We start from the raw sequence: 26,949 nt of genomic DNA, 5'->3' as shown, positions 1-26,949 counted from the left end.
CACATCTTTTTTAACAGCTACAGTCTGGGCAGGTTTGACACTAGCCGAGCACGCTGTCCGGGCCTTTTTGGTGAAAATCATATGTTGCCCATTACAAATCACATGAAAACTACTGAAAGTACAAAAAAATTGAAAAAGGTCATAGTTTACTTCAATCCTTCTCCTGCACTGTGCAGGAACAACTAGTTTCCTAGGTGTCTTCGTTTCGTCACAGTGATGTGATTAAATAAAGTATTTTTCGCGCTCTGGGCGGGAGACCGAGGCAACCCATATTGCATTACTACTACTGATTATGCAGACAGTAATAACATGTCGCTAAAAATAAAAAATAAAAAAATAAAAAATAAAAAATAATTAAATAAAAACATCTCTCTCGTATTTTTGTTGCCAGAGGCTAGCGCTGTGATGCAAACATCCGAACAAGGCGGACTCAATATTTCCATATAGACACCACATGTCAAGTGGAATAGACTCCCATTTGGTGTATTATAGACCTAGACAATCACAGATTGCCCAAGAGCTCAAAATCGCGCTGAAATCTCCATGACGTACCAGTACGACGCCCAGACACCTGGCTCACCACACTCATGACGTTCCAGTATGTCACCTGTCCTTTAGGGGTTAAATAGAAATTAAACCATTTCAAATTATCCTCCCAAAAATTCATTGAAATACATTTTGATGAAGTAGCGTGAAGGAATAATTTAAATGACAAAACTTGCATTACTCATGTTATATTTTTTCACCTATTTCTTAAAGAGTTTAAAGGGTCAGCTATTTCACAGATATTATTTTAAGGGCTGAGATGCTCTACCCCATTTGTTCTAGTAAGATCAAGCTTGAACTAATACAGTTCAATGGGGAAAAGATTGATCACTGGAGAGCTTTGCCAGCCACATTCAACATCTTTTTGTTAGCATGTTGGCAAGCAAGCATACACACACACACACACACACACACACACACACACACACACACACACACACACACACACACACACACACACACTGCTCTGGTAGTTCAGTGGTTAAAGCTCTATGCTGCTAGACTCTGGCCTGGTAGGTGGAGGTTCAAGCCCTGCTCAGTGCTCAGACCAGGAGTTTTCCGCTGACAACGAGTAGTTGATGTCCCCCATTGAGCAAGGGAGATGGGGTGTATGGTGTGAGAAGGTCCCACCAGTACCCAGAGATCGACTATAATGAGCTTGCTCTAATTGGGAGGGTACTTGCTGGCGATGACAAATCTAACTAGTGATCAGGCCGTGGTGAATTACACACACACACACACACACACACAAATAAGTCATTTTGTTAACAGACATGCTGAGTGCTTTAATAATAAGACAAGAAATATATAAATACAAACATTGCTCCAGAATGATAAAATGAACTGTTGCCAAAGTACAAGGGATGATTAATATCACTGGGGTGACTTTGTCCTACTTCCAGAAAGCCAGAGGCATATCAAGGTGGCGGGGCAGTGCTAGGCAGGCCCATCGCACAATCATTACAACAGAAGCAACAGAAGAGTCATTGTTAAGATAATATATGATAGTGATGCTGCTTATATGTTTACTTATGAAAATAAATAACTACTGGAATTCAATACATAGCTATTTTAACAATCCATACAGTTTCCCCAACAATGTATAGGAGTAAATATGCAATTATTTATACTTAACATCGAATGAATAGTCTTGGGAAGCTTTACATTGATAAAGACAGCTGCCATTAGGACTACCTATATCATTATGTCAAGTTTTGGTTCAAAGCTATAGAGAGAGGTCCCAGCACCTTTAATTAACTAAGATATGTTGAAAAAATTTGAATGAATTTTAGATGATAGTAAGTTGCAAAGCATGTATCACAAAAGTGCAATTCAATATTCATCTATGGTATTGATGGGGTGAATACTTGTAACATCATTCTACCAAACTCATTTTTCGTCATAATCACGCTTGAAGGTCCTCAAAACTTTCTTTGGTAGATTGACTGGCAAGTACTAAAAGCTGAACCAATCTCTTTAAGGCTGAGTAACAGGACCAACATCTACTATGACAGGTATATTAAGAGTCACAGTCCTAGACTCAGTGGCTGTTGCTACAGTATTTGTGTAATCGTATCGTAGTATAAATCCAACCTTGGCATGGGTTGCCTCAGACTTTGGTGTTACCAAAAGATTGACACCTACCTTATTTGCTCGCCTCCAAGCAACCACTCTGCAATTCAGACAAAACGTGTTATTATCTTTACTTTACAGCACTATTACAACCAAATGACTCAATATTTTATAAGCATATAAAACATTGTACTGTCAGCCTTTGATTTAAACATGCAAGGAATATATGACTGCTGTAGTTTATACTGTTATGCAAGCTAGTCTCTGTTCTCAAGATAAAAAATAATTGACCACCACTTCATAGCACTACTTTCTTGAAAATATAAGTCCAACAATACATGAAAATGGCCACTTACTGTGGATCATCCTTATAATTGGATGAAGAATCTTGGTCATCATATTCAGCTGTATCATCTCGTGCAGCAAGAATGAGCTGACCCTGAGGTAACGCCACATCAGCTGTGAAGAAAAGGTCACTTTTCTCTGGTGGTATTTCTACCACACGTACCAGGCTGCTTGTGCTCAGGCTGCTTCCCTCCACTGGTTCCTCTGTCAAAGTGAAATTTATGGGACTATGATCTCTGGAGACTTCCTCTACACATGGTAATCAACAGAGTGAATGAAGAATAGAAGAGTAATAAAAGTGATAGAAGGATATGTGAAAGAATAGGTAGATGTATTAAATGTTGGTGAAACACCTGAAAGGATGTGATGTATGGGAGGGTGAAGTGATGGTGGAGCATGGCTGTGGAGAAGCTTAGAAGGAGGAGTGGTATGGGTCAGGATATAGAAGGGACGAGGGAAGGAAGGATGTGCCATATTGATTTTCCAAACTAGTATGGGTGGGAGTGGATGGACATGGATGTTGTGGTTCTAGGATAGTATGTATGACAGGTCAGACAGGTATTGTGACGTATGCGTGGGTGTGTGTGTATGCTCCAGAGAAAGATTGGGAGAGAAAAGCAAGAATGAGATAAAGAAATCCTGGGAGGATTTAGGATATTGTTTGAAAAATTCTGGGAATGAAAAGTGTATTTGTGTTTGGATGCCAAAGTTGGAGCATTGGAATTGAGGGTGCAGTTGGGAAGTGGGGTGTTGATGTAATGAATGAGAATGGGTATATCTTGTGGATGCTTGTGCTGAAAAGAGTTTGTTCATAACAAACACTATCTTTTAGAACAAGTTAAGCCAAACTGATACTTGGGTAAAAAGGAATGAAAGGAGGAGCTTACAGACTTAACAGCTATGGATAATAGGTTAAAGCAGGATGTATCAACACAAAGGTTATGAAAGGAATATTTAGTGGTTCTGACCACTATGCAGTGGTATCACAAGTAAGGGTCAGATAAAAATGGGAATTTCAAGGGAATAAGAAGAAAGAATATGGGAAGGAGAAACTAGCAAGTGATAGATGAAAGGTAAAGCAGGAGGCATATGCAATAGCTGTGCGTGGCCACGGTGCTCATCTCAGTCACATTGGCCCTTGAGCCTGTGGTGGGAAAGAACCTATTACCTGACATCTGGGTTACCACAGTTTACCTTCCTGGTACAGCCGTTGTCACATGAACACCTGAGCTGGGCTCTGTTTTTCTAATCTTTTCAATTTTTTTACCAATTCATCATCCATAGCCACCTCACTCTCCCCGTACCTGTCTTGCCTGCCCCTCCTCGTCCCTGTCTTAACGGCCCAAAAATTTCTTCTGATGAGAGTGTGAGGTCAGCCCCTGAGGACAGGTCTCTCTCTCTCTCTCTCTCTCTCTCTCTTGCATTTTCCATCTTTGTCACACACACACACACACTTTTTACTTCAGTTGTATTTTTTTCCTTGCCTTCCTTCTTTCAGTTTCCTCCCTCCCACCTAATGAGGGTTCAGACCTCCGCCCTCTTCTTCCCCACTGCTCTGCCCTCACCTCATTAATTTTGACACTAGTAATCCCCAATTTGTTTGTTTCAATTCTTACTGAAACATCATTTTACCATAATTTCCCCTGTGTCTCACTTATTTCCTCTCTACAATCAGTAACAACATAAGAAAGAGAAAGATAGAGAAACAAAAAGAAAAAGAGTAAAAAAAAAGTAATAAAGAGACAAAGAAAGAAAGAAAAAAAAATATATAGAAAGAGAAAGAAAAATAATGAGAGAAAGAACGAAAGAAAAAAGAAGAGAGAAAGAAAGAAAATGAGTAAGAAAGAATTAGAATGAAAAATATATAGAAAGAGAAAGAAAAATAATGAGAAACAACGAAAGAAAAAAAAGAAGAGAGAAAGAAAGAAAATGAGAAAGAAAGAATTAGAATGAAAAATATATAGACAGAAAAAGACAGAGACAGGAAGAGAAAATGAAAGTAAGAGAAGGAAAGATAGAAAGAAAAAGAGAAAGAGAAAGAAAAATTAGGAGGAAGAAAAAAGATAGTGAAAGAAAATGTGAAAGAAAGAATTAGAATGAAAAAATATATAGAAAGAAAGAGACAGACAGGAAGAAAAAAAAAGAGAGAGAATGAAAGAAATAATGAGAAAAGAATGAAATCAGAAAAAGAAAGAAATAATGAGAAAAAAAAGAAAATTAGAAAAAGAAAAAAAAAGAGAAAAAAGAAAAAGAGGAAAAGAAAGAAACAGATAGAAAGATAGAATGAGAGAGAGAGAGAGAGAGAGAGAGAGAGAGAGAGAAGACAGGAGGAAAAAAGATAGAGAAAACAAGAAAGTAAAAAAAGAGAAAGAAAAAGAAAGAGAAAGAGAAAGGATGAGAGATAAATAAAGAAAGAGAAAGTTAGAGAAAAAAATAAATAATAAAGTAATGAAGTAATAGAGAGAGAAACAAAGAAAGAAAAAGAAAGAATGAAAGAAGCAAGAAAGAAAATGAGAAAGAAAGAATTTGAATGAAAAATATATACATAGAGACAGGAAGAGAAAAAGAAAGAAAGAGAGGGAAAGATAAAAAGAAAAACAGAGAAAAAGAAAGAAAAAAGAAAGAGAAAAAGAGGAAGAAAGAAAGAGAAAGAAAGAATGGGAAAGAAAAAAAGAGCCTCGATCCCCTTCTTAATCCACACTCCTCCTATTGTCTCCTGGGATGTGCAGGTGTGTGTAGGAAGCATGGAGGTAGAGGAGGGAAGGGTGGAATGGGGTGGGGTCACGGTGACAGGCTCAGAGCGAACTTCATGGGAAAGGCTGAGGAAGTGGGAATCTCCCTCCTGCCCAGGCAAAAGTGTTCACGTTGACAACAGCTCCAACTACCCATTTATCAACCAGCCAGAACAGGAGGATGAACAGCTGAGTGGGCTGCATGTCAACTGCCCAGGCCTGGATTCAAACCAGGGCCTGCGGATTCATAGCTAAGCACGCTAACCTCAACCACATAAGGAAACAAAAATTACAGCCAATCAAAGGCAGCTGCATCATAAGCTGTGTTCACAATCAGAGTCCCTCACCTCATGCCACACCCAACATTCAACTGAATGTGCTTTGTAAGAAATAGGATATGGCTGATGAACCTCCAAGAAAAGTTGAAGTTTGAACCATGAACCAATAGAATTCTATCAATTCCTCTTCATCAACTTTGATGGAAAAATCTTTGTCTACACTGGGACTCCTTTGATAATCAACATTTGGAGCCAATCTTGTGATTCTCCTATAATTATAATCAAACAATCAATCAATGGGGGCATACACTGGGGGGCATGTTGCCTTGCCCACTCTATGACACCCAGTACGGGGTCCTTCTGGGCATGTCTTCATGCAGGCCCCCGTCTGAAGTACCACCTGGCAGGATCTATTGACTTGCTCAAGCTATGAACTCCTTGGCCTCCTACACTCAGGATTGTCTCTTACAGGAACAACCCAATGGGCAGGGTCAGCTTCTGGGCAGTGCATCAGATGCCTGTATAGCCAGAGTTGGCGTTGCCATCCTATGCGGATAATGTATGGCAAATCAGTCTCACGAAGTAGTCACCTGTTTGACACATACAAGAGATATCCCATGATTCTGTATAGACACTTATTACCAAAGGCATCAATCTGCCTCTCCAAGTCTCTATTTAGTGTCCATGGCTCAGCCATGGAGTAAGACAGGGACACAAGCAACTTGAAGATCTGGATCTTTGCCCTTCTACACAGGTATCGACAATGTCATATACTCGTGCTGAGTGAGTCCATAACACCGTGGGCCATAGGCGGATCTAGGGAGGTTTCCTGGGGGGGGCCAAAGAGGATAGGGGCGCTTTGAATTTTTGGTGAGAGAGATACAATCAGCTGGTTTTTGAGATTTTGAAGTATTTTATGTGCTTTTTAAAGCACCATGAGCAAGGCCTTTCAGAAAAAATCCTGTGTTTTAACAATAAGTGTTTTGCTATTTAGAAAGTTCAATTGATATTTTTTTCACAAGAAGATTGAAATAGGTAAAAAAAAAATACTTGCTAATCAAAAATATTTATAGAAGTAAACATCAATAATAGTTAATGAAAATTTAAAACATAAATAATTTTACTTGCAAGTTTTCATACTTTCAATGAGTAATTATTCCATGGATTTTACTAGTACCTGAATCCATTTGAAAATGTTATAGGATGAATGATTATGATAGTTAAACGTACAATCAATCAGTAAAATCAAAATATACTGTAGTAGTAACTAAGAACATAATGCAGGGCACCTGGCACCATATCACTACAGTTGGCAGATTTTATACAAATCATTCATGTACAGTTGCCCAAGGAAATTCTTCTAATCAAAGAAATATACCTTTCAATCTGGCTTTAATATACTCTTTCAAATCTGAATAAAATGATCTAATAATGGTCAGAAAAGAGATAGATTTTAGTGCTTGAAGGGATAATAGTAGTATTTTGTGTAAAATTTGCATTGAAAAATGGATAGGGTTTTGTTAAATTGTAGACTGACTAGAACTAACTTAAGGTTTTCTTTCTCCTAATCAATACAACCGAACTGAGATTAAATTAAAAGCTATTCTGGACTTCTGAGCAAATGAATGTAATGAATCAACTCAACTCATAAGCAACCAGTGTTACAATGCAGTATTCAATGAATTGTGTTCTCATGAAGACTATACAATGTAAATGATAATTTCCTTAAAGCAGACATGGAAAACCTATCTATTAAAGCTTCTGTAGAATGAAGACGATGTGTTTGGAGCAGAACAAGGGCTCAATCTCTCTTGACATTGTGCTCCTGATAGCATCAACCTTGCTGAACATCCTCTCTGCCTCACAAGTTGACACAGGGTGTGCTAAGAGAGTTAGTAGAGTCAGCATATTGGGAAATACAGCTTCCATACCCTTACACTCATTGATTGTTGCCACTGCTGTTGTAGGTTTTTTCTCACATGATGACCAATGCCTCTGCCAAATCTTGAACTCGTCTCTTACAGAAGATTCTATTGGGTTATCTTTCATCAGTGGGCCATATTTGACAAATGCAGGTTGTACATACTCCCAAGACTTGTCACTCACAATACTAGGAATGAGAGAGCTCAGTCCAGCAGACAGTTCAGTGTGCTTACGAACCTTTCACGAAAATCTCTGAGCACTGCATCAAGTGCTGGAATGTAGACATTAATTCTGTAATATGATTTAGTGTCTACTGTGTCTTCACTGGATGCTCAATGCATCTAGATGGAAGACGAGGTTTCTTCACTTCAACTCCCAAGTTCTCTGCTGTGGCCTCAATATCTTTGAAAATCTCTGCAAACGATGTCTCACTGCTTTCACGCATAGATTGTAGCTCAGATTTTGTGGCATTCAGTAGTTTTAATGTGGGTGATATCACCTCCTTTGTTGCTAATGGTTTCATAACTGATGATATAGCTTGGAGGCAAGCCAATGAGACTAATGTTTCTGTTCTTTCTAAGGAAGCTAGAAGACTGCTGGCTTTTGAACTGGCTTCTCTGTCTGCCCATGTCATCATCTCATGAAGTGCAGAAACTATAGTAGGTAGGCATTTCCAGAAGCGTGATACTGCAGTGTGTCTTTCAACAAATCGAGTGGTACACAGAGTTAAGAGATTGATGTTGTCACATTCACTTTCTTCTCCATGTTTCTTGAGCAAAGCAACACGTTTGGCACTGCTGTTAAAATGGTTAATCACAGCTGCCATTATGCCATGTGCATTTCTGATTGTGGTAACTGTTAAACACTTTGAGCCACACCCGTCCCTCCCCCCACACCCCCTAGTGAGCCTTTTTTTTAATGGAACATAATATTTTCCTATCGATCAATGCCAAGGAATATTATGTATTCCAATTTAAATTTTAATTATTTGGTCTCCTAGGGGCCATGGCCCCCCCAAATCCGCCAGTGCCGTGGGCCAAGCCAATATGCCTTAAGACTTCCTGGCGAGACCCACCATTGTTATGAACTGCGCTACCAAGGTATGTGAAATTGTTTGAGATCTCAATGTCCTCGACACACGCATGAACAGACTGTACTGTTTCATCTAGCAAGCCTCCAAACACCTGTAAATTGGTCTTGGCCCAGGAGACCTAAAGTCCCAAGGGCTTCGCCTCCTTGTGTAGTGCCTGAGAGCCATCACCAAAACCTCCAGCGACTCCACAAGGATTACCACATTTTGCGGCGTATAACGCACTCCGGCGTACACCGCGCACCCTAAGCTTTAAGACAACAATTTTGGAAAAAAATATTCATTGCTTAAAATGCTCAGAAATATGTACAGCTAAGCAAGACTGATGATGTACAATTTCCCAAAATTTTTGTTAACCCCTAAAAGGCGGGGTTGTACCGTGAAATTGGTTCTCCCCGTACGGCAATGTTCTGACATTCTCCTGAAAATTGGTCACTTTTCATTATCAATTTCAGGGCTCTACCTAAGCCAGCAGCTTTAAATTTATAAGCAATCGCTTAATCCATCCTTCCTCTTTAGTCTGCCTCAAACCCGAAGTCTCTACTTCATGTGGTGTTTCCGTGGTGATGTGATGAAGCGCAGTAACTTTTAGGTCGGAGCAAGCCTGTGTTCACAGCGCTGTGTACGTTGTGGTTGGCAGCAGCCCTCCTCCTCCATGCACTGGACCCCGTTACAAACCCCCTTTATTACCCTCATGTTTTCAACTTGATAACCCTGAAGGGTGGTGGGATGCATCCTCAGGGGCCTGAGTATCACTTCCACCATCACTGTAATGAGATTGATCTACAGGATGGTCACTAAACTGAGGCTGCACAATAACGGGGCTCAGCCTTCCTGATAAGACGAGGGGTTGGAGTCCAATGTTGTTGATGTCACTGTCTTCACCACTAATACCACTTTCAAAGCTTGAAAAAGTCACTTTCAGCTCTCTCCCAATTGCCCTCACACTGAGAGCTCTTTTGGGAGCAAGAGGAGGCTTATGAGGAGTCAAGGTCACTGGCTGTGGACACTTGGGCATGGATTCAGACGCGGAAAATACGAAAAACTCTCCTGCCATTGTAACAGTCACGGAAACACTGAGAATGGCATGCTGACCCATAAAACCCCATGCAAACTTCAAAATTATGGCAGAAAAAGGCAGAAAAAAAAAGTACCTTTGGTGTAAAAAGCGCAGGGGTAGCTTTCTGGCATTTTTTTTAAAGAAAATGGTGCGTGTTATACGCCGCAAAATATGGTATTGCATCACCGGCGAAAACAAGGTCAGTGACCCTGGTATTACCAACAGATGCTCCACAGTGACTCTGGTACAAAACTCTGTCTAATACTCAGTCCATACAAGTGTTAAAAAGTGATGGGGCAAGGACACAGCCATGCCTCACTCCTGTGTTTATGGGAAAGAAGCTGGACAAGGCCCCCCACACTTCACAGCACTCTCAGTTCCAGAATAGGGGCCAGTCAGCTAACCAATAGTTGTTGCAGGAATCCCACAGAGTCGCAGAAGATCCCAGAGTGCCTTGCAATGCACTGAATCAAATGCCTTCTCGAGGTCAACTTTGGCTGCAAGCATCCCCGGTTGAAACTCACTTCAGTGCTCCACTAGTATGCAAAACCCTAGGATATGGTCAGTTGTTGACTTACAAGGCATGAACCCAGACTGCTTAGGTCTGTAGCTTCAGCAGCTAGCTGAGAATCTGCATCAGCAATAGGTGGGCAAGCACCTTGCCTGGCACACTGAGCAGTGTAATACCATGGTAGTTGTTGCAGTCCTGACAGTCCCGTTTCCCTTTCCAGATAGGGACGACCAATCCCCTCTTCCAGTCAGAATGAATGGTACCAGATTGCCATATGGCAGTCAAGACGGATTACGACCTCACCTCCAGGCCTGAGCAGCTCCGCACTGATGTTACAGATACCAGGTGCCTTTCTACCCCTCAACTTTGCCACTGCCGCTCTGACCTCATCAAAGGAGGGTGGGCTTTCGTCGCTACCTGCAACCCAGCAACTGGAAGCTGCCCACTCGGAGGGTCTGCCATGTACAACTGCTCAAAGTACTCAGCCCAACAAGCCCTCTGCCCATCCATGTCCGACACGAGGCAGCTATCAGCAGTTCAGATAGTGCTCGCCTGAGAGGAGGCTCGGAGCAGATCTTCTTTAGGACTTGGTAAGCAGGTTGGAGGTCATTCACATTTAGATAACACCCGACTACCTCAAAGACACCCCTGACATACTTCTCCTTGTCTCTCCTCAGGAGAACTCTAGTCCTATGTGACAGAGCCCTATATTGGTCCCAATTCCCAGCAAGTCTGGCAGCGTGACTCTCCTCAATATTCTCCAACATCTCTGCCGAGGCAAATCCAATCCTAGATCTTGTGTGCTCTCCAATGCACTCCTTGGCAGCTCTAAGAGCCTCACGTTTGAGGATATCCCACAGTTCTACAGGGTCCTTGAGGGTGCTAAGTACATTGAACCGATTTGAGACTATCACTGCATACTCCTGTGCACATGCCAGGTCTTTTTGCCTCTCAAGATAGAACACAGTATTGTTGCATCTCGAGATTTTTCTTGACCTGACATGAAGTTTGAGTGCTGCAACAACAAGCCTATGATCAGTTTCGAAGAACTCAGAGCTCCGGAAAACCCTGCAGTACTGAAGGATCCTCCAACAAGTACTTACGAGGATGTGGTCAATATCCTTAATTACCCATTCTGCACTGCTATACCAAGTTCTGCAGTGCAGCTCTAGTTTCTGGTACCAAGAACCCACAATTCTCAACCTCCTGGATCTTGCAAAATTCAGGAGAGAGCTGTTGATGTTCCTGGTGCCAGAACCATGGGGACCAACACAGCTCATAGCCAACTCTGTCAGTGCCAGTAGTAGCACCGAAGTTGCCCAAGACAATGAGTGTGTCCTAAGGGGGGCACTGGTCTAATACTCCTATAAGCTTTCCTCTTATGCTCATACCAGGGTCATTCTTACAGGGAATAAATATTTTCCTGTACAGAGATGAGCCTTACCTTTTTGCAAGTTAACATCTGAAGCATCGGGAACAAATGGAAGGAGGGCCACTGTCATATCATGAGGTGTGGGGTTGCACAAGGAGAGCTGAACATTGGTTTCCACATCATTCTTTAGCTCCACTTGGCGAACCATTCTCACTTCTGGTACATGGTAACTGCATGAAAGAAAAGGAAAATCTCTTACTACTGACTTAACTAAAGCACCAATCATGGTAAACTATAAAAAAGATAGGGTGAAAGCATTGATAAATTATCATTGGTCTTATCATTAAATGTATATATAAATCTAATAAATTAAAGTACAGCTGAGAAGCGACATTTGAACATATGGTCCCTCTATCATAACACCATTTCTCTCTCAACATACACGATAATGATAAATACTGAAATGAGACTTACAAAGCTCCCAGCTGGATCTTGAATTTGATGGAAGAAGGATTATACTCAGGTTTGGAGAGGTTGTGCTCACAGTGGCGACAGCGGAGGGAGCGCTTCACCAAAATGTGCTTATGGAGGGGGTAAAGATCTGCTGTCTTATCAGGCTGCCACTCTGGGGATGCCATTCGCTGCTCCATTGTGGTAACTGAAACAGTGTTACATCTGTTTCCGTGATTGACCATAAACTATATTCTTTCATAAAACAGAGCTCTGGTAGATGTTCTGGTGAGAGAATAGTATCAGGTGACTATGAAAGCCCTTAATGAAAGAAAAGCTAGGATCCTTACAGAACTGAATGCTATAAGTTATTTGTAGCTACAAATTTTTTTCCAGCAACTATCTTGCTTTCATGATTTCAGATTATTGGAATATTTAGACCACTGGAATATGGTTTGGAAAAACATAAAGAACAGTATATAAATGAGAAAAGAGAGGTCATGCTTAGTACTCTTTGGGTTATCTTGAACTTTGGTACCGTACACCATAATGAGAGAACAAGTATACCTTTGTGGTTAAATTTTGGGGGGATATTTTTACAATACCTGAGGATAGAACAACTTCCTCAGTGAATATGTCATCTGGGAGACCTTCCACTTCTGAGGTGGCTTTCAGTGGAGTCATCTCTGAGGTTTGGCTTGGATCTCCCTAATGGAAGAGAATAAAAATATAACAGCAAAAAAATGTAAATGTAAATCAATCAATCAATGAGGGCATACACCAAGGGCATGTTGTTATTGCCCACTTTACAACTTTAGCCCCACATCTAGCCCCTGCATTTTGTCAAATACAAACATGTCACTTTTAGTTCAACTAACCTTGTGTGCAAATGGTGATAAGGGTGTAAGGGATTTCCTCCCTAAAATTGAAGGAAGACTGTATTTGTCAGACAAGCTCAAGTATGATGATTTCCTATGAGAGAACCTCTTCTTTTCTCGTTCAAGTTTTTCATGCTGCGCCACGGACCGATAATGTTCCATCAGTGACTGAAGGTGTTTATAGTGCTCATTATCTTGTTCAACCCACCCTCCTGTGGCTGAAAGAAGAAATTAACATAGCATTAGTCATTATTATAACTGCACTTAAAAACTAACATGAATCATTATTTATCTGATGAGCTTGGAAACAAAACAGCTATAAATTAAGCTCCATTTTTATACTTTGCAAGAATATGGGCAGCATATTGCTTCACAAAGTAAAAAACTGCAGAGTACACACCACTGAAAATCATGTATTAAAAACATATGATGGAAACCTCACCCAGTTTTCACATTTACTCCCTTTTTTCCAAACATTTCCACTGAATTTTACATTTATGTTTTACACACACATGTATATTTTCAGCGAATGTGAAACACATGACAAGTAAAAAAAAAAGAAAAAAGTTAGACACTGCATGTGCCATTTTAGAAACACTGCACAATTGAGGTTTAGCAAAAAACAAAACAATTTTTACTGTATACTGTTAGATTACAATGAACCATAGGATTAGTTCCATTTCTATTGGCTGGCCATGTCTGTGGTGAGGTGCCTTGCATTATGTGCATGCTGACAAGGGCAGCAAACAAGAAACTACTTATCCATATGAGCATTGTATTAAGAATGTATAAAAAATGTCCAACTATCCATGCACGTAACTAACCAACAGTTTGGTCTTTGAGGCCAACATCCCTGGTGGTCCATCTACAGCTTGTACATGCCAAGTAGTACACCTTCCTGGCCACAGTCTTGCTGGGGTCCTCTGGTGAAGGTGCCTGGATGCTAGTTGCACGGGTAGATAATGTGTGGCCACAACTGGGACAATCAAAGCAGTTGGCACACCTGCAAAGCAACAAAGATTACATTTACTCAAGACTTTAAAACATGTGAAGGTTACTAAAAAATAACAAGTTTTGACATCATCTTTCCTTCATTGGATTTTAAGAAAATAGAATATTAGTCAATTTAAAGAAATTAAGATGGTTTATTTTAAGAAATTATGTTGTATAAATCTGCTAAGGGTCCAGTTCTATTTCAGCCAAAAGAAAAAATAGCCTAAAATTTGTAGATGATTTTACTAAAATTAGAAAAAAAATTACATCAAAAACACTCCAAACTGGTAATCTAATACTGTTCCATACCTGTTTTTCTTTAGGCGAGCCTCTGTTGATGGCATATTTTCCAAACAGTTGGGACAAAACAATGTATCCACCTGGAAAAACAAACATTAAAAGTACAGTACAGTAAGTATTTACTCTATAGGTTGACTGACATACACTTGGGCAAGTGAGACAACATTCACCTAACTGATAATCCAGCTAGTATGAATTTTTAGTCAGGATATTATACATACCATACAATAAACCCTCGATATAACAGACCCACTTATAATGGATTTTGGATATAATGGACAAGGTCAGAGGGTCAGAAATCCGCGGGGATCAACCAAGAATAGTTTTTGAACCAACCGTGCCCAGTACCTACAATAGCATCTGCTAGCCACCTGGCCCTCCTCCCTTTTATATCTGCTGTCCAATCTTTCGGTTACCGTAGTCATTTTCAGACCACCTGATGAAATATTTTCCTCCTTGGATAGTAGGTAAATACAACCAGGTAAATACACACACAAAGAAAAAAAAAAGCCGTCTGCCAATGCGAGATGGGCACACTTGTAAAAAACCACATTCTCATCTGAAAACTATAAGGCAAAAGACAAATTCTGACACCAAAAACACCTTGATTGTTGCAACTGGCTACGAGTTATCAACATGTCAATTTTTTTTCCACTTTTTGTCCGGTCACCCCGTGTTCGAAGTCACCCCAGTTGACGGTAACGTGACATGTGCCCATATAGCCGGAGTTGGCGTTGATGGACTATGTAGGGAATAAATGTTGAATCAGTCTCACGGAGTAGTCACTGGTTTGACACAAAGTCATTCCAGCAATATCCCATGATTCTGTGTAGATATTTATTAGCAAAGGCAGCAATCTGCCTCTCCAAGTCCCCATTTAGTGTTCATGCCTCACAGCCATAGAGTAAGACAGGCAGTACAAGGGACTTGAAGATCCAGATCTTTGTCCTTCTGGATCAGGATCTGGACGAATAATGCGCAGGGCACCCACACAGGTGCATAACACCCATAACAGGTATCACAACAGATATCATAACAGGTATCGACAACGCCATATACTCATGCTGAGCGAGTTCAAAATACTGTGGGCCAATCCAATCCCTCGAAAGATAGTAAATATGGAGAATCACTACGCGCCTCTAATATTGCTCCCACAGTAATAATAACCTTTCCATGGTATCACATACTGTTGTACTACTCTAGTTTTACAGGCGCATCGAACATATACTGCGTCTACAAGTGATGATAAGAAATAACAGATAATATTCCTGTCCCCTTCAACGGTTAATCTTAGGGAGCACCACTTCAAACCAATATTCGTAGTAAATTAGCACATGAAAGAATTATTATTATAATGCATTTTCGTATACGTTTTACCTTGGGGAGGGGCCAGGGGGTCAAACCTCGTTAATTATAAAGTTGGGTGGCTTGGATATTGTTTCACAAGCACCTCTATGCACAGACTGAGCCTCATACCTGCCTTGCAGTGCACCATACAAACTAGTTCCTAAGTCAGTACATGCATGGATCATTACGATTTTGGACATAAAACAGTCTTTACGAGTTCTACGTTATTTTCTTCTCTATATTAAAGCAAGTAATGGTGCAAGTATTTGTATTTTATGATTTTAAACAATTATATTCAGGATGTATTACTCCGCAGGTTGAATCGCACAGGCAGCGCCATGTAGGCATGGTTTCTGCCAGTTTTCATTGCGCCGCCATGATGGATGGACCAGACTCTCACTCTCTCACTCAAAATATCATTGTACTTCACCATTCGGTAAGTGTTAACTGAGTATTTAACCTCTTTATTGGTATGCATGTAGTTTGACAAAAGGATCGATTACTATCCCAAAATCGAGTCGAATAGTGACACGGGCATATGACATCTGCGCTTTGTGAATAGCGGTCGCATGAAGCTTGTCATGTGTTAGAAACCAACCAGATATTGTTCAACAAAAACTACTCATAGTTTAAGTAAAATGGAGGCCAGGTGATACGTAGCAATCGTTAGGTCACTCCTGGGTCATATGACAGTAGGAGTGCCAGTGCTGGATGACAGCAGTCACAAATCTGTTTCATTTTGTACCCCAAACTACTGGGTAACAATGATCTACCATCAACTTACAAGAAGTGGATGGGTTAACCGTCAGTATTGTACCATATGTTTTTATGAAACATGACATTTCCCAAGAGTTGCTCAATTATACGGATTGGGGCGGCGGCGGCGGTGGGGGGTTCCACTCCGGTGACCATTCAATTACACGCCCGATACTCGTCAACAGACCCGCTGCGGCGGCTGCTATGTTATATTGGAATAAATTACAAGAGTATAAGTTAGGGGCTTTCCTTAGTTTAGACAAGGGAATTTTCCCTACTTTTGTGATTTTTTAGGGACATTTTGGAAGCCCATTTTTCAGTGATTTGGCCTTCCACCACCAAAACAACGGTTCCCTACAAGGATTAATGAAGCAAACTGTTGGGTTAAGAATTGTTTTAGTATCGTGCCAGTATTTCGACCCATTACCTACCTTATGAAACATCACTAGCTATTCACATATCTTTTCTACAAATGTTCAACAACCATGGAAACGCTTTCAAAATCCAATTCAAGGACAATTTATTATTGAAAATAGGGGATAATATTCACGAAAGCGCAGCCTCCTGTGACGGCGGCCGCGACGGTGGTGCAACCGGTGTTGCGAGAAATACCTCCTCGCAGAAAGAAGTCGCATATACATGTGGGGGAGGGGGGGGTCCAGGGGTCCAGCCCCCCTGGTTAGAATGGGGGGTCGCGGGGGGCAAAGCCCCCCCCCGTTAGCAGGTCATAAAGTTCGGCTGGAGTAGTTTAATTATATTTGACATGCGGCGTGGCCCGTCAGAAATTACGCGGCGTGGGACAGATTGGGAGGGTGGCGGTTGGGGGGTCACTATGCCCACCATCCACTGACACGCCTGACATTCATCAAGAGACTGAATGCCAGGTCATATTGGAATAGATTACAAGAGTATGTGTTAGGGACTTTCCCTACTTTCGAGACTAGAGAATTTTCCCTGGTTTAGGGATTTTTCTTGGTAAATTTTGGGAGCCCATTTTTCAGTGATTTGGGCTTCCCCCCAAAAAAACCCGCTTCCCCACAGGTCCCCAGGCTTGTCTTGGGGGTGTAGGGGGGCTGGGGTGGTGGAGGGGGTTGAGTGGTGCTTCTTAAGATTTACCGCACAAAACTTCTCTCTTGCTCAGGGATTGAGTGTTAAACAAAAATCGAGTATTAAATGTAAGAGATTCCGGAGTTCAAGTAGTTGGTTTGAGAGGCTTTTATGTTGGTTTCATATGTACGACGAGTATAATAGGCATCACGGTCAGCTGTTTCTTGGTTTGCCCCTGCCCAGCTCAACACTCACCAGTATTTGAAGAGGAGAAATGGTGGACGGATATGGTACATGTGAGGAGCAACATTCCGTCCACTAAAGGTAAGGGGTGGGGGGGGGGGTCCAGGGGTGACGCAGCCCCCCTGGGTAAGCAGGGGGGTCGAGGGGGGTGAAGCTCCCCCGTTAGCAGGTTGTAAAGTTCGGTTGGAGTAGTTTAAATATGCTCCCCCACCCAAAAACCCAGATTTCCCGCAGGTCCCCCAAGATCGTAGGGGGAAGGGGATTAATTCGGCTTTTTTCTTTACTTTTAAGTACTTGTGCCTTCATATTATGGTTAAGGGACATGTATTTAGTCCCTTAACCATAATATGGAGGCGTAATATCGTACTTTGGAGGTGCGGAGTGGTTCTCCACAATCACCTGTAAGACTTCTTGGCGAGACTCACCGTTGTTGAGCTACGCTACCAAGGGATGTGAAATTTTCTGAGATCTCAATGTCCTCGCCACCTAACCGATTGCTGCGGAAATAGTAACCTATCGCCACTAAGGCTAGTAACCAATTACTTATAAAGATAGTAACCTATTACTGCTTCAAAATAGTCTGTCTCAGAAATAGAAAGCTCAGGTCAGCTAAATAATCTTCCTTGTGCGTGACACTTGTTGGAATGGGCTGCAGCCACACACAAGGCAGATGGAAAGTTAAATTTGACAGTCTCAAGGTATATACACTTTCAATTCTTCCTTCTCTTGGCTGCTTTATTCTGTACTCTACTCTCGAAACGGATGTACCTCCCCGTGTGTGTATCCCTTGCTCTCACTCCCTTTCTGGCATGCTCACTTGTTCTGACCTGACCTACAGCACAGGACCCGCCCACTTCGGTCGGGCCCACCCTAACACATCTCCGGTAATTACTTCTCTTATCTGCTTTATTATGTTACCTCGGGGCAGGTGTGTCTTTAAGTGTGTGCACCCCTCCCTCCCCCTCCTTGACCTGACCTGCTGGTGCTGCACAGGGCCCGCCGGACACACTCACCTCGTGGGACACACAGTTGCCGCATCTTAGTTTGAGGCAGTGGCGGCAGAAGTAGATGGACGTGATGCTCCTGAGGAGGCCACAGGAACAGAGGAGGCGGACGCGGTGGCCCTGGAAGAGGTGTGTCATGTCGACCCCAGACTGACGTGACTCACACTGCCCTGAGCTCGAGCTTGAGGTGAAAGTCACTCAGACTCGGTGAACGCTGTCGGTGTAGCCTTTGCATCGGCGTTTTCCTGTGCGATGCTGCTGATATTCTTTTTTCTTTCTATTTTTTAACTTTTTGGCCATCATCCCTACTGACTGGGCTATTATAGGCGGTCCTGCTGAGAGAAGTAATATCAGTACATCTTTCTTTCATCTCCCTGGATCTGGGTCTGGATCAGGATTAATAATGTGCAGGGCACCTTTCAGGTGCATAACACGCATATTTGTGTTGGCTGTTGGGGGGACGGGGGAGCCGAGTGTGCAGGGGAGGGAAGTGAATCATTTAATTTATTTCATTTCACTAATTTCTAGGGGACCCGCAGAGGGCCACTCTCGGGTGGCATGATATGCGGGAGTTGTGCGGGGGATTCAAGGGGCCACAGGACAGGATTAGGATAAGGGTTAGGATGAGTAAAGATATTGGGACATGGTGAAGGGTCAAGATTAGGGAGATAATGATTGATGATCCTATTCCTAAATGTATCAAAAGTGGGACTATTTAAACTATACGTACATGAGATGGGAGATGATTCCACTCTTGGATGCTGCGGGGAAAGAATGAATATTTGAATATATACTAGTGTTAGTCTGGTAAGTGTGGTATTTAAGGTTGTGGCTGCCTCTAGTGGATCGTGTAGTTGTCGGGTGTAAATAAAGGCCCAGTCACACTGGCTCTACGACCTACTGCCGACCTCCAGCGAACCTGCAGGTCGCTGGACGACGATTGGTCGTGCGTGCGATCGTCATGTGTCTCCGTCTGCCCTGCGACCGATGGAGGTTTTAGGTCATGCTCTAAAACCTCCAGCCGACCTCTCAGGTCGCTGCCGGTCGTAGAAAAGGTCGCCGTCCGGTGGCCGAATGGACTGCGTCTGGACGGCAAGCGGACTGCCACCCGTGGCCGACAGGTGACCATTGACTGTTGAACGGCGACCGGATGGCAAACGGACGCCGTCAGATAGTTGGAGGTCGCTGATGTTCGCCGTCCACTTTTCATCTGTCATTGGTTGTGGTCGACGTCCGGCCTTCCGCCACACGACGAGTTGTGCGGCGACCGGTGGTAGGTCAAACCACCCTTGCCCGGAAATGAGGTACATTCCTGAGCAATGACGTCCCACGCCCCTCAGCCCGCCCAAGCTCCGTCCCCACTCAACCTGCTCCACAGGTGAAACACACGGCCAAATGTGTATGGGTCACCTCTGCCTAACCAAAATGAATCACTGTAGGACATGATGTGCACAGCAGTAACAATGATCGAGAGTCTGTGGAGCTATTGGCTTTTATTCATTTCAAAAAAGAATTGTTAATTTACACCCAAGTGTTGAACATACCTATAATTATGTTAAGAATAGACTTAGATCCCTTGTTAGTGAGTCTGTTACCAATCAGCTTGCCTTGAGGTGTCAGGATGGTAGTCCCTCCAGCATTCACTATGCCCAGGTATCAAGTATCTGCACCCACACTTATGGTAGGCTTAGTGCATCCTATGATCTGGTGGTGATGCGGCTGAGGCTGGGCTATAGATATTACTGGGAGGTCAGTGGGGCTGACCCTGTACCTACCTTGCCGCGCCAGGGGGTCACACGCTCAAACACTATGTCCTGCAATGTTCTGCTATTAGTGCTTACCGCCCACAGGGCCACTGGGACCTGCCTGGGCTGGTAGCCTGGTTCATTAACAATAATGTTCTTTCAGCTGTGCTTTGTGAGTATCCTGCATTTGCCTCTAGATTGTAGTCCATATGTGCAGTCCCTTATGTCTGCTCCCTTGACTAAATCAAGGCCTTTATTTTTTTAGCACTTGTCCCCTACCATTGTATCTTTTTAGTTTCCTGGTGCTACTTACACATGTATCCTTAGTTGTATAATCACACTCTGTACTGCCTGGGGGTTGGGATGGCATGCTCCTCGAGCCCTTCTCCTTCGTTGTTTACTTGCAACAATAAACTATCAATCAATCAATCAATCAATTCTCTGCCCAGGGTGATGGAAATGCATTAGAACGAATATAATATAACATACATACTAATAACAGGTTAAACCAATATTGTTTGGAGAATTTTTTGTATGTCTGCGGCACATAGGGGGCGGGGGGGTGGATCACAAATATCCGTCTTTTGAAGCACAAAATACTTTCATTACCTTTATAAGAAACTATTGTTTTCACATATAATTTACAGAAATTAGAATGAAAATGTGTAATATAACTGGGTGATAATATTACTGGAACACGTCAGCTGCAAGTTATTAAGGGAGGTCGCCGTCCTCATTGCGAGAGGACGCGTACTGGTCTTTGCCTGTCGGTCACCGGTCGGCGTATGGTGGGCGTCTTGGCCTGACTCCAGGTGTGAGGTCAAGGTGTGAATCTTACCATGGTCGCCGTCCGGCCACCCACTGGACGGACACTAAACGACCACCGGTAGCCGTTCGGTCGCACGACTACTTTGCCACCAATGTGGTCGGGGAGCGGTGGGTGTGAATCGCAGCATTTTGCGGTCGCGGGTGGTCGTTAGCAGGTCGTAGAGTCAGTGTGACTGTAGCTTAAGTGTCTTTGTTTAAGTCTACTAAATTGTTTGTGATTTCATATAGTATTTGTTGTCTGTGTATTTGTCTTCGTGTTGCTAATGGGTCTAGTTTTATGTCTTGTTTAATGGGTTCCTTTAGGGTTACCAAATAGCATAATGATTAAAAATTAAGAGAGTCGTATCTTATGAACCCGACCTGAGTCAGTCATATAATCACAATCACAGATGTGTCCGCGGCGGTCAGTTCGCCGCCGGCGGCTAGGTGGCCGCGGCCAGTTGTCCCAGTCCCTATCAGGAGCATATCGCCCATATTTTTGGTGGTGTTAGTGCACAAATTGGTATGAGGATTTAGCTAATCACCATGGAAAATATAATACTCGTTCAGAAAACCAGATAAATGCATCACCACACCATGTCATACAGGCGATTGGCTACTCATCATTAGAATTCAAATAACCTATCATCAAGATATGTCGAGAGAGGATTTGAAGGTCTCCAGAGTAGATAAAATTATAGCTGCAATCCTCTCTCTCTGGGTGGGAGGGTCCGCCATGTACAGGTGCTCAAAGTACTCAGAAGGGGGGGGCACTAAATAAAAAGTTTGTGAAAATGTAGGTATAGGTTTAAAAATCTGTAAACTGACATGAAATTATATGGTGGGTATGAAGACTATCCATGACAGGATAGCATTAGTTATGTTGATGAACATGAGTATGACTCAATATATATTTTTTTGCTACAACTTGCATAGATATACTCATCCTGATGGCAGCAGGCACAGCATATGAAAGCCCCCTATACCAAAGAAGGTTGAATTTAATGCATCAAATCATAACTCAACTGTGGGGTTTCAAATGGTTCGCTGATGTTGCCTGAGGAACACTCAAGATGTGTATGTTTGTAGAGCAAAAAGTAAATATTCACACCAACATGTGTGGAGCCCAGATGAGTGTGGCATGAAGTTGACTGTTTGCTTGTCTCATGAGGAAGAGGATTAGTCTTCATTTGCTCTCGTAAAATGAATGTATGATGTAAACTGGGACACTAAGAAAAAAAATTTGTAGTTTATTTATTTTATTATCATAAATTAGATTCTTGTACAAATTATATACAAAATATAGCACACCACTGTTATACATAAATTACACTGTAAATCACCAATATCATTATGACAAGGAGGAAGTTACAGAGAAAATATGTACATTGTCATCAAAATGCTGCAAGTTAAAGGTGCTCATGAATAACAAATATAATTCCTTCCAGTAAACTTTCATGAATCTTGAAATTTTAATTAGGAGGCAAGGCCATGGAAAGTGCTCCTGGCTTTAGCTAATGTCTAATGCAAATGATCAGCTTCCACATGTTGCACTATAATGACATCTTTGCTTATAACCTCTTAAGAATGATAAAACATTGGGACACTGGCATTCTGACTGTCACAGGGTCAACGCAAATAATGTTTGGCCTGGGTTGTGTCTCCTAAGAAGTTTAATTAGTAGTACATAATTAAGCAGTATTGTTACAAAGATACATAACATTATCTTTGAAAAAAATTATGCAAATCAAGGTAGTGCATAATATTTCCTCATCAGTATTTGATACTGCAAGGCAAACATACAAACATAATATAAAGGGATGACAAGAAAACAACTAGTCATCATAATTGAGCAAAAGGAGGAATGTCTACTGACGTCATCTACAGATCTAGAAGTACATCATGTGATTAATCATTGCATGCTATCCAATTTGCCTTTGACTTTAATTTCTGAGGGATGCATTAAGTCTTAAATGGAGATAAAATATGCCAGATGGTAATATCACATAAATCTTGTATGAGCTGGAACACCACATTCACATATCTATGACACTAGATACTGAAGGGAACTATGAAAATACCAGCACAGATATATGACGAATAATTAAACAACAAGATTCACTACACCCAGTGGCCAAAAAGCATTGGCAATTTCATAAATATGATTTGAGGTCATGACAACAATTTGGAATACATTCTCAATATAGATGCCATAAATAATGATTTTATGTAAGAAAAATAATCCTATCAATATCAACATTATGTGGAAGGGAATTACAGGTGCTCAGGTAGGACTAGAAATAAGGTAATAGCAGCAGGGACTAGCACACCTCAGTGGAAATCATATGTTGTGCACTACTGAGAAGCGGCACATAAGTAGTGGACTTCCACATTATGGAAGATAAACACAGAATGAAATGACTACTGCATGAATTCTGAACTATCACATCATTACTGTAAATTCCTGTTATAGAAGGATGCCTTGGTAACATAGATGGCATGAATTACATATCATACTTTTCAAACCATCCCAAGATCAGCTAGTATGTATATGAAAAATTATTCATGTAATTTCACAGTGGTACTTATAACATCTTACTGGCCACCATGTGATGGTCACACCATCCTAAACACAGGTGAAACTTCAGAATCCTTGCCTAAGTAATATCCGTACAGCGCATGCTACAGGTGTCCTGATATATTCATGCTCCTACTTTCCACGACTAGCAATGTGTGCATAAGATGCCAGAAAGAATCTTATAACTTTTCTGCAGCTCATGAGCCACAACTGGGTAGTAGGAGATTTTGCAGGATTGGTGAGGCTAAATGCTATGCTGGTCACCTCTCATGAACTAGCAGGAACTTTCTACAGAGGCACAGAAGTTATTGATCTGGAAACTGACAGCCACTTACAGAGAATTTCCATGTAGATGAGATTCATTCCTACACCTACACATGTTGCAGTTTATGTATCAGGACATCTGTACCTCACCTGAAAGTGGCTACACTATCCTTAGTCTACATATCACAAAGTAGTTTTCAATTATGGAAGCATTTATAGTAGCATCCTTGTATAAGTAGTCAAGTTTAAGTTTTACATTGTGTGATAATTTTCCTTTGTCCGTGTGAGTTTTGTCAATGGATGAGTCTTGCCCTGTTGCTTCTTTTGTCGCACTTCTGTTCCACAAGCTTGGCCTCGTCCACCTGGTGGGGGTTTGTGAGAAGGTACCTTCTCCATGGGTGATAAACTGCCTCCTGGAGTCATCTGTCTCACTGGGGTTTGAGGTGGTTGTGACTGTGATCTGTGTACTGGTTTAAAATTGTAATCTAAGCTGGATTTACGTTGAGGTACAGGTGGTAAAAATTTGTCTGGTGTGCTACTGTCTGACTTTGCTCTTACACTTCTGGTTTGAACTTTGGGAGGTTTCTGCTCTTGACAGTCTTCAAATTTCCCAACTAGGTTTTTAACACAGATTTCTTCGGTTGGACTTTCTTCTGTCTCTGCCTGCTGAGTATCTGCCTGTGTTTGAACCATGAGCTGCTCCAGCAGTCCTATTTGAGAGCTGCCAGGTGAGGTGGGTGAGGTGCTGAGGCGCTCTAAACTATGAGATCTCTTTCTTATACCTTCTATTTTACACTGTTTCATCTTTTCATCTTCCTTTTGTTTTTCAATAGCTTGTGTTATTTGTCTTACTTTCCCTTTTTCTGATTCGTATTCTACTAATCCTTCAAATTTTGCCCTCTTTTCAGAAAAATTATGACTAACAGGACCTGCTAAATTTACTTCAGATTTTTCAGATTCCAAATCACAGTAGCTATGTGAGCGAGTATAAGTTGGTGGAGACAGCTTCTCATGTACTTTTTGTACCTGCGTGGAGGATCCCTCCTGAGTCTTACTCTCTAATATTTCCTTGTGCTGTTTAACAATTCCAGGTGCTGGGATACTTTCACTTACTGGACTGGTTTTGCTGTCATTTAACCTAGTACCCAGAGTAACCTCTGTACTTGAAGATCTGAAGTCCTCAGTTGGGGATGTGGTTGTGCATATGTTAGGCTGTGATCTGGTTATGGCCAAGGTATTTGTACTATTTGGAATGCAAATACTCAAAGAAGGGTTACTATGATGGTGGTGATCAAAGGAACTTTCAGTTGCCTCCACCATGCCTTCATCAGCCAACTCCATTGGAGTAGTACTACCTTCCCTCTCTGTTGGGCTCTTATAAGGTGCAGGTCCGTAGGCCTTAATATTTGCCACTGACTTGAACTGAGTACCATCTTCCATCTTTATTCCTTCTGAATCTTCAGTTTCACAAGGGTGTGATTTTGTATTTTCATCTAACAACCCATCTTTCAAATCCGGGTGTCTGTTTTTGTTCCTTCTGATAGTTCCAGGTGAGAATGGACCAGGGTCTTTTTCAAAGTAAGTACCAGTGATATTACTGTCTGGAATGGATATTTCTAAATTTTCTCTAAGAGGTGGTGGCTTTTTGTCAAATGTTCCAAAAGAACTATTTCTAGATGATCCTGTAATTCTGGTATCACAAGAACCCCAGGAACTTTGTCTTGAGGGTAGGTCCCTATCTGGTAGTACTACAGCACTATCAAATGACCCCCAAGAACTATTACGTGAGGGTGTCTCTTTTAAATCTCCACTAATAGGAATAATGGCACTTTGTCTTTGATGTTTCCTTTCTTCCCTGTCAAATACTTTGTCTAATTTGGCTGAAAAAGGATCATCTTTCTTAACAGTATCTGAACCTATAGAGTCTTGACGCCCATAACTTGGAGACCTTACTACCTCTACCTTTTGTATATGACCTGTGAGGGAGCTGGAAGAGTTCTGCCTTGAGAGAGAAGGCTCACAATCTTTATTACTAGAGGGTGACTTAGAATCACTCATCTTGACCTTCTCTTCAAAGTCCTGTTTCTGCTTCTTCACAATGCCTGCTGGCCACGTGATAGGATCTTTAAGCACACTTCCAGGACTTTCTGCTGCATCTAATTCACTTTTATCATCCTGCCATATTTGTGACGGTACTAGTACAGCCTGAAGTTTCTGAGCAGCTGGTTTAGTCTGTGAAACTACAGGTTCACTGCCTTGCACATCGTCACCTGGGGTAAGCAATGTCTCAATGACCCTATCAAGTTCTGCAGTACTTGAGTGGCTTTCAAAATCATCACTGGAAGATAATGTGTTCTGTATCAATACAGCCTCTGCCTTTTTTCCACTATCACTTTTCTTTGACACTGTATGGTTACTGGTTTGTACATTTTCAAATTCGTTAATTATATCTTTGACTGTTGTAGCAATCTGCAGTGATGATGCTTCATTTGTAATGCCATCTGGTGGGATTTCTGAGTATAAGGGATTCAGTGCTTCCACAACGGATGGAGGTGACTCGTCTCTGTCCTCGTCTCCAGAGCCTTCCATCGCTGCTTCCCGACGGTCCCGCTGGTGCAGTGTTACATGGGCCCGCCATGACTGAACATTCAGGGACTGAGAGAGGCGCCATGATTCTCCAAAGTCATTCCCACCTGAAAGTCATAGGTGCAAGGCTATAATTATGGAAAAAGAAAGAATATAAAAGACCTAAATTGATAATATAATAATTGTACCAACCACCATCATCATCATCAGTAACCATATTTCATGCATGGCCAGAGTGGGGAGTTGAAAAGATCATGAGACCGTTCTGACAAATGCTCTATGTGGTAAATACATTGGTTTGGGAATGGACACTAATCCTTCAATTTTTTTCTCAACCTGGCTCCACCAGGTGACATGTCTTTTATACTCCTCACCTCTGTGGGGAGCATGGTTACAAATGATGGGTATGAACAAAATTAATCAACTATACCTGGATAGCAAGCACCAATAAGCAAGAGATAGTGATCAATGCAATGACAGACTCTCTGAATAAGAAGAGAGCTCAGATGGAAATGATTAATG

At 41.8% G+C, this 26,949-nt stretch overlaps 2 protein-coding genes across 5 annotated transcripts in view; both read right to left on the bottom strand.

Annotated features, from left to right (window-relative positions):
• Positions 1 to 1,292: 1,292 nt before the first annotated feature.
• On the bottom strand, positions 1,293 to 18,660 carry LOC127009370 (dynactin subunit 4-like). The gene is made up of 9 exons (XM_050882390.1): positions 18,457 to 18,660; positions 14,060 to 14,130; positions 13,582 to 13,760; positions 12,758 to 12,975; positions 12,485 to 12,587; positions 11,904 to 12,087; positions 11,502 to 11,659; positions 2,475 to 2,667; positions 1,293 to 2,218 (listed from the first exon to the last, which is right to left on the bottom strand). Exons 1-9 carry the CDS (start codon positions 18,583 to 18,585, stop codon positions 2,023 to 2,025), a joined length of 1,431 nt encoding a protein of 476 aa, XP_050738347.1. The 5' UTR covers positions 18,586 to 18,660; the 3' UTR covers positions 1,293 to 2,022.
• Positions 18,661 to 22,241: 3,581 nt separating this feature from the next.
• LOC127009367 (uncharacterized) overlaps positions 22,242 to 26,949 on the bottom strand; it is a 48,025-nt gene continuing 43,317 nt past the window's right edge. For all 4 annotated transcript variants that reach the window (XM_050882389.1, XM_050882387.1, XM_050882386.1 and 1 more), the window contains one exon: positions 22,242 to 26,534. In XM_050882389.1, the coding sequence (XP_050738346.1) occupies positions 24,094 to 26,534 (2,441 nt within the window). In that variant the 3' untranslated portion in view covers positions 22,242 to 24,093. The remainder of the gene's footprint in view (positions 26,535 to 26,949) is intronic.

Source organism: Eriocheir sinensis, chromosome 40, assembly GCF_024679095.1.
Source record: "Eriocheir sinensis breed Jianghai 21 chromosome 40, ASM2467909v1, whole genome shotgun sequence".
Taxonomy (NCBI): domain Eukaryota; kingdom Metazoa; phylum Arthropoda; class Malacostraca; order Decapoda; family Varunidae; genus Eriocheir; species Eriocheir sinensis.
This window is presented reverse-complemented; position numbering and strand designations above follow the sequence as displayed.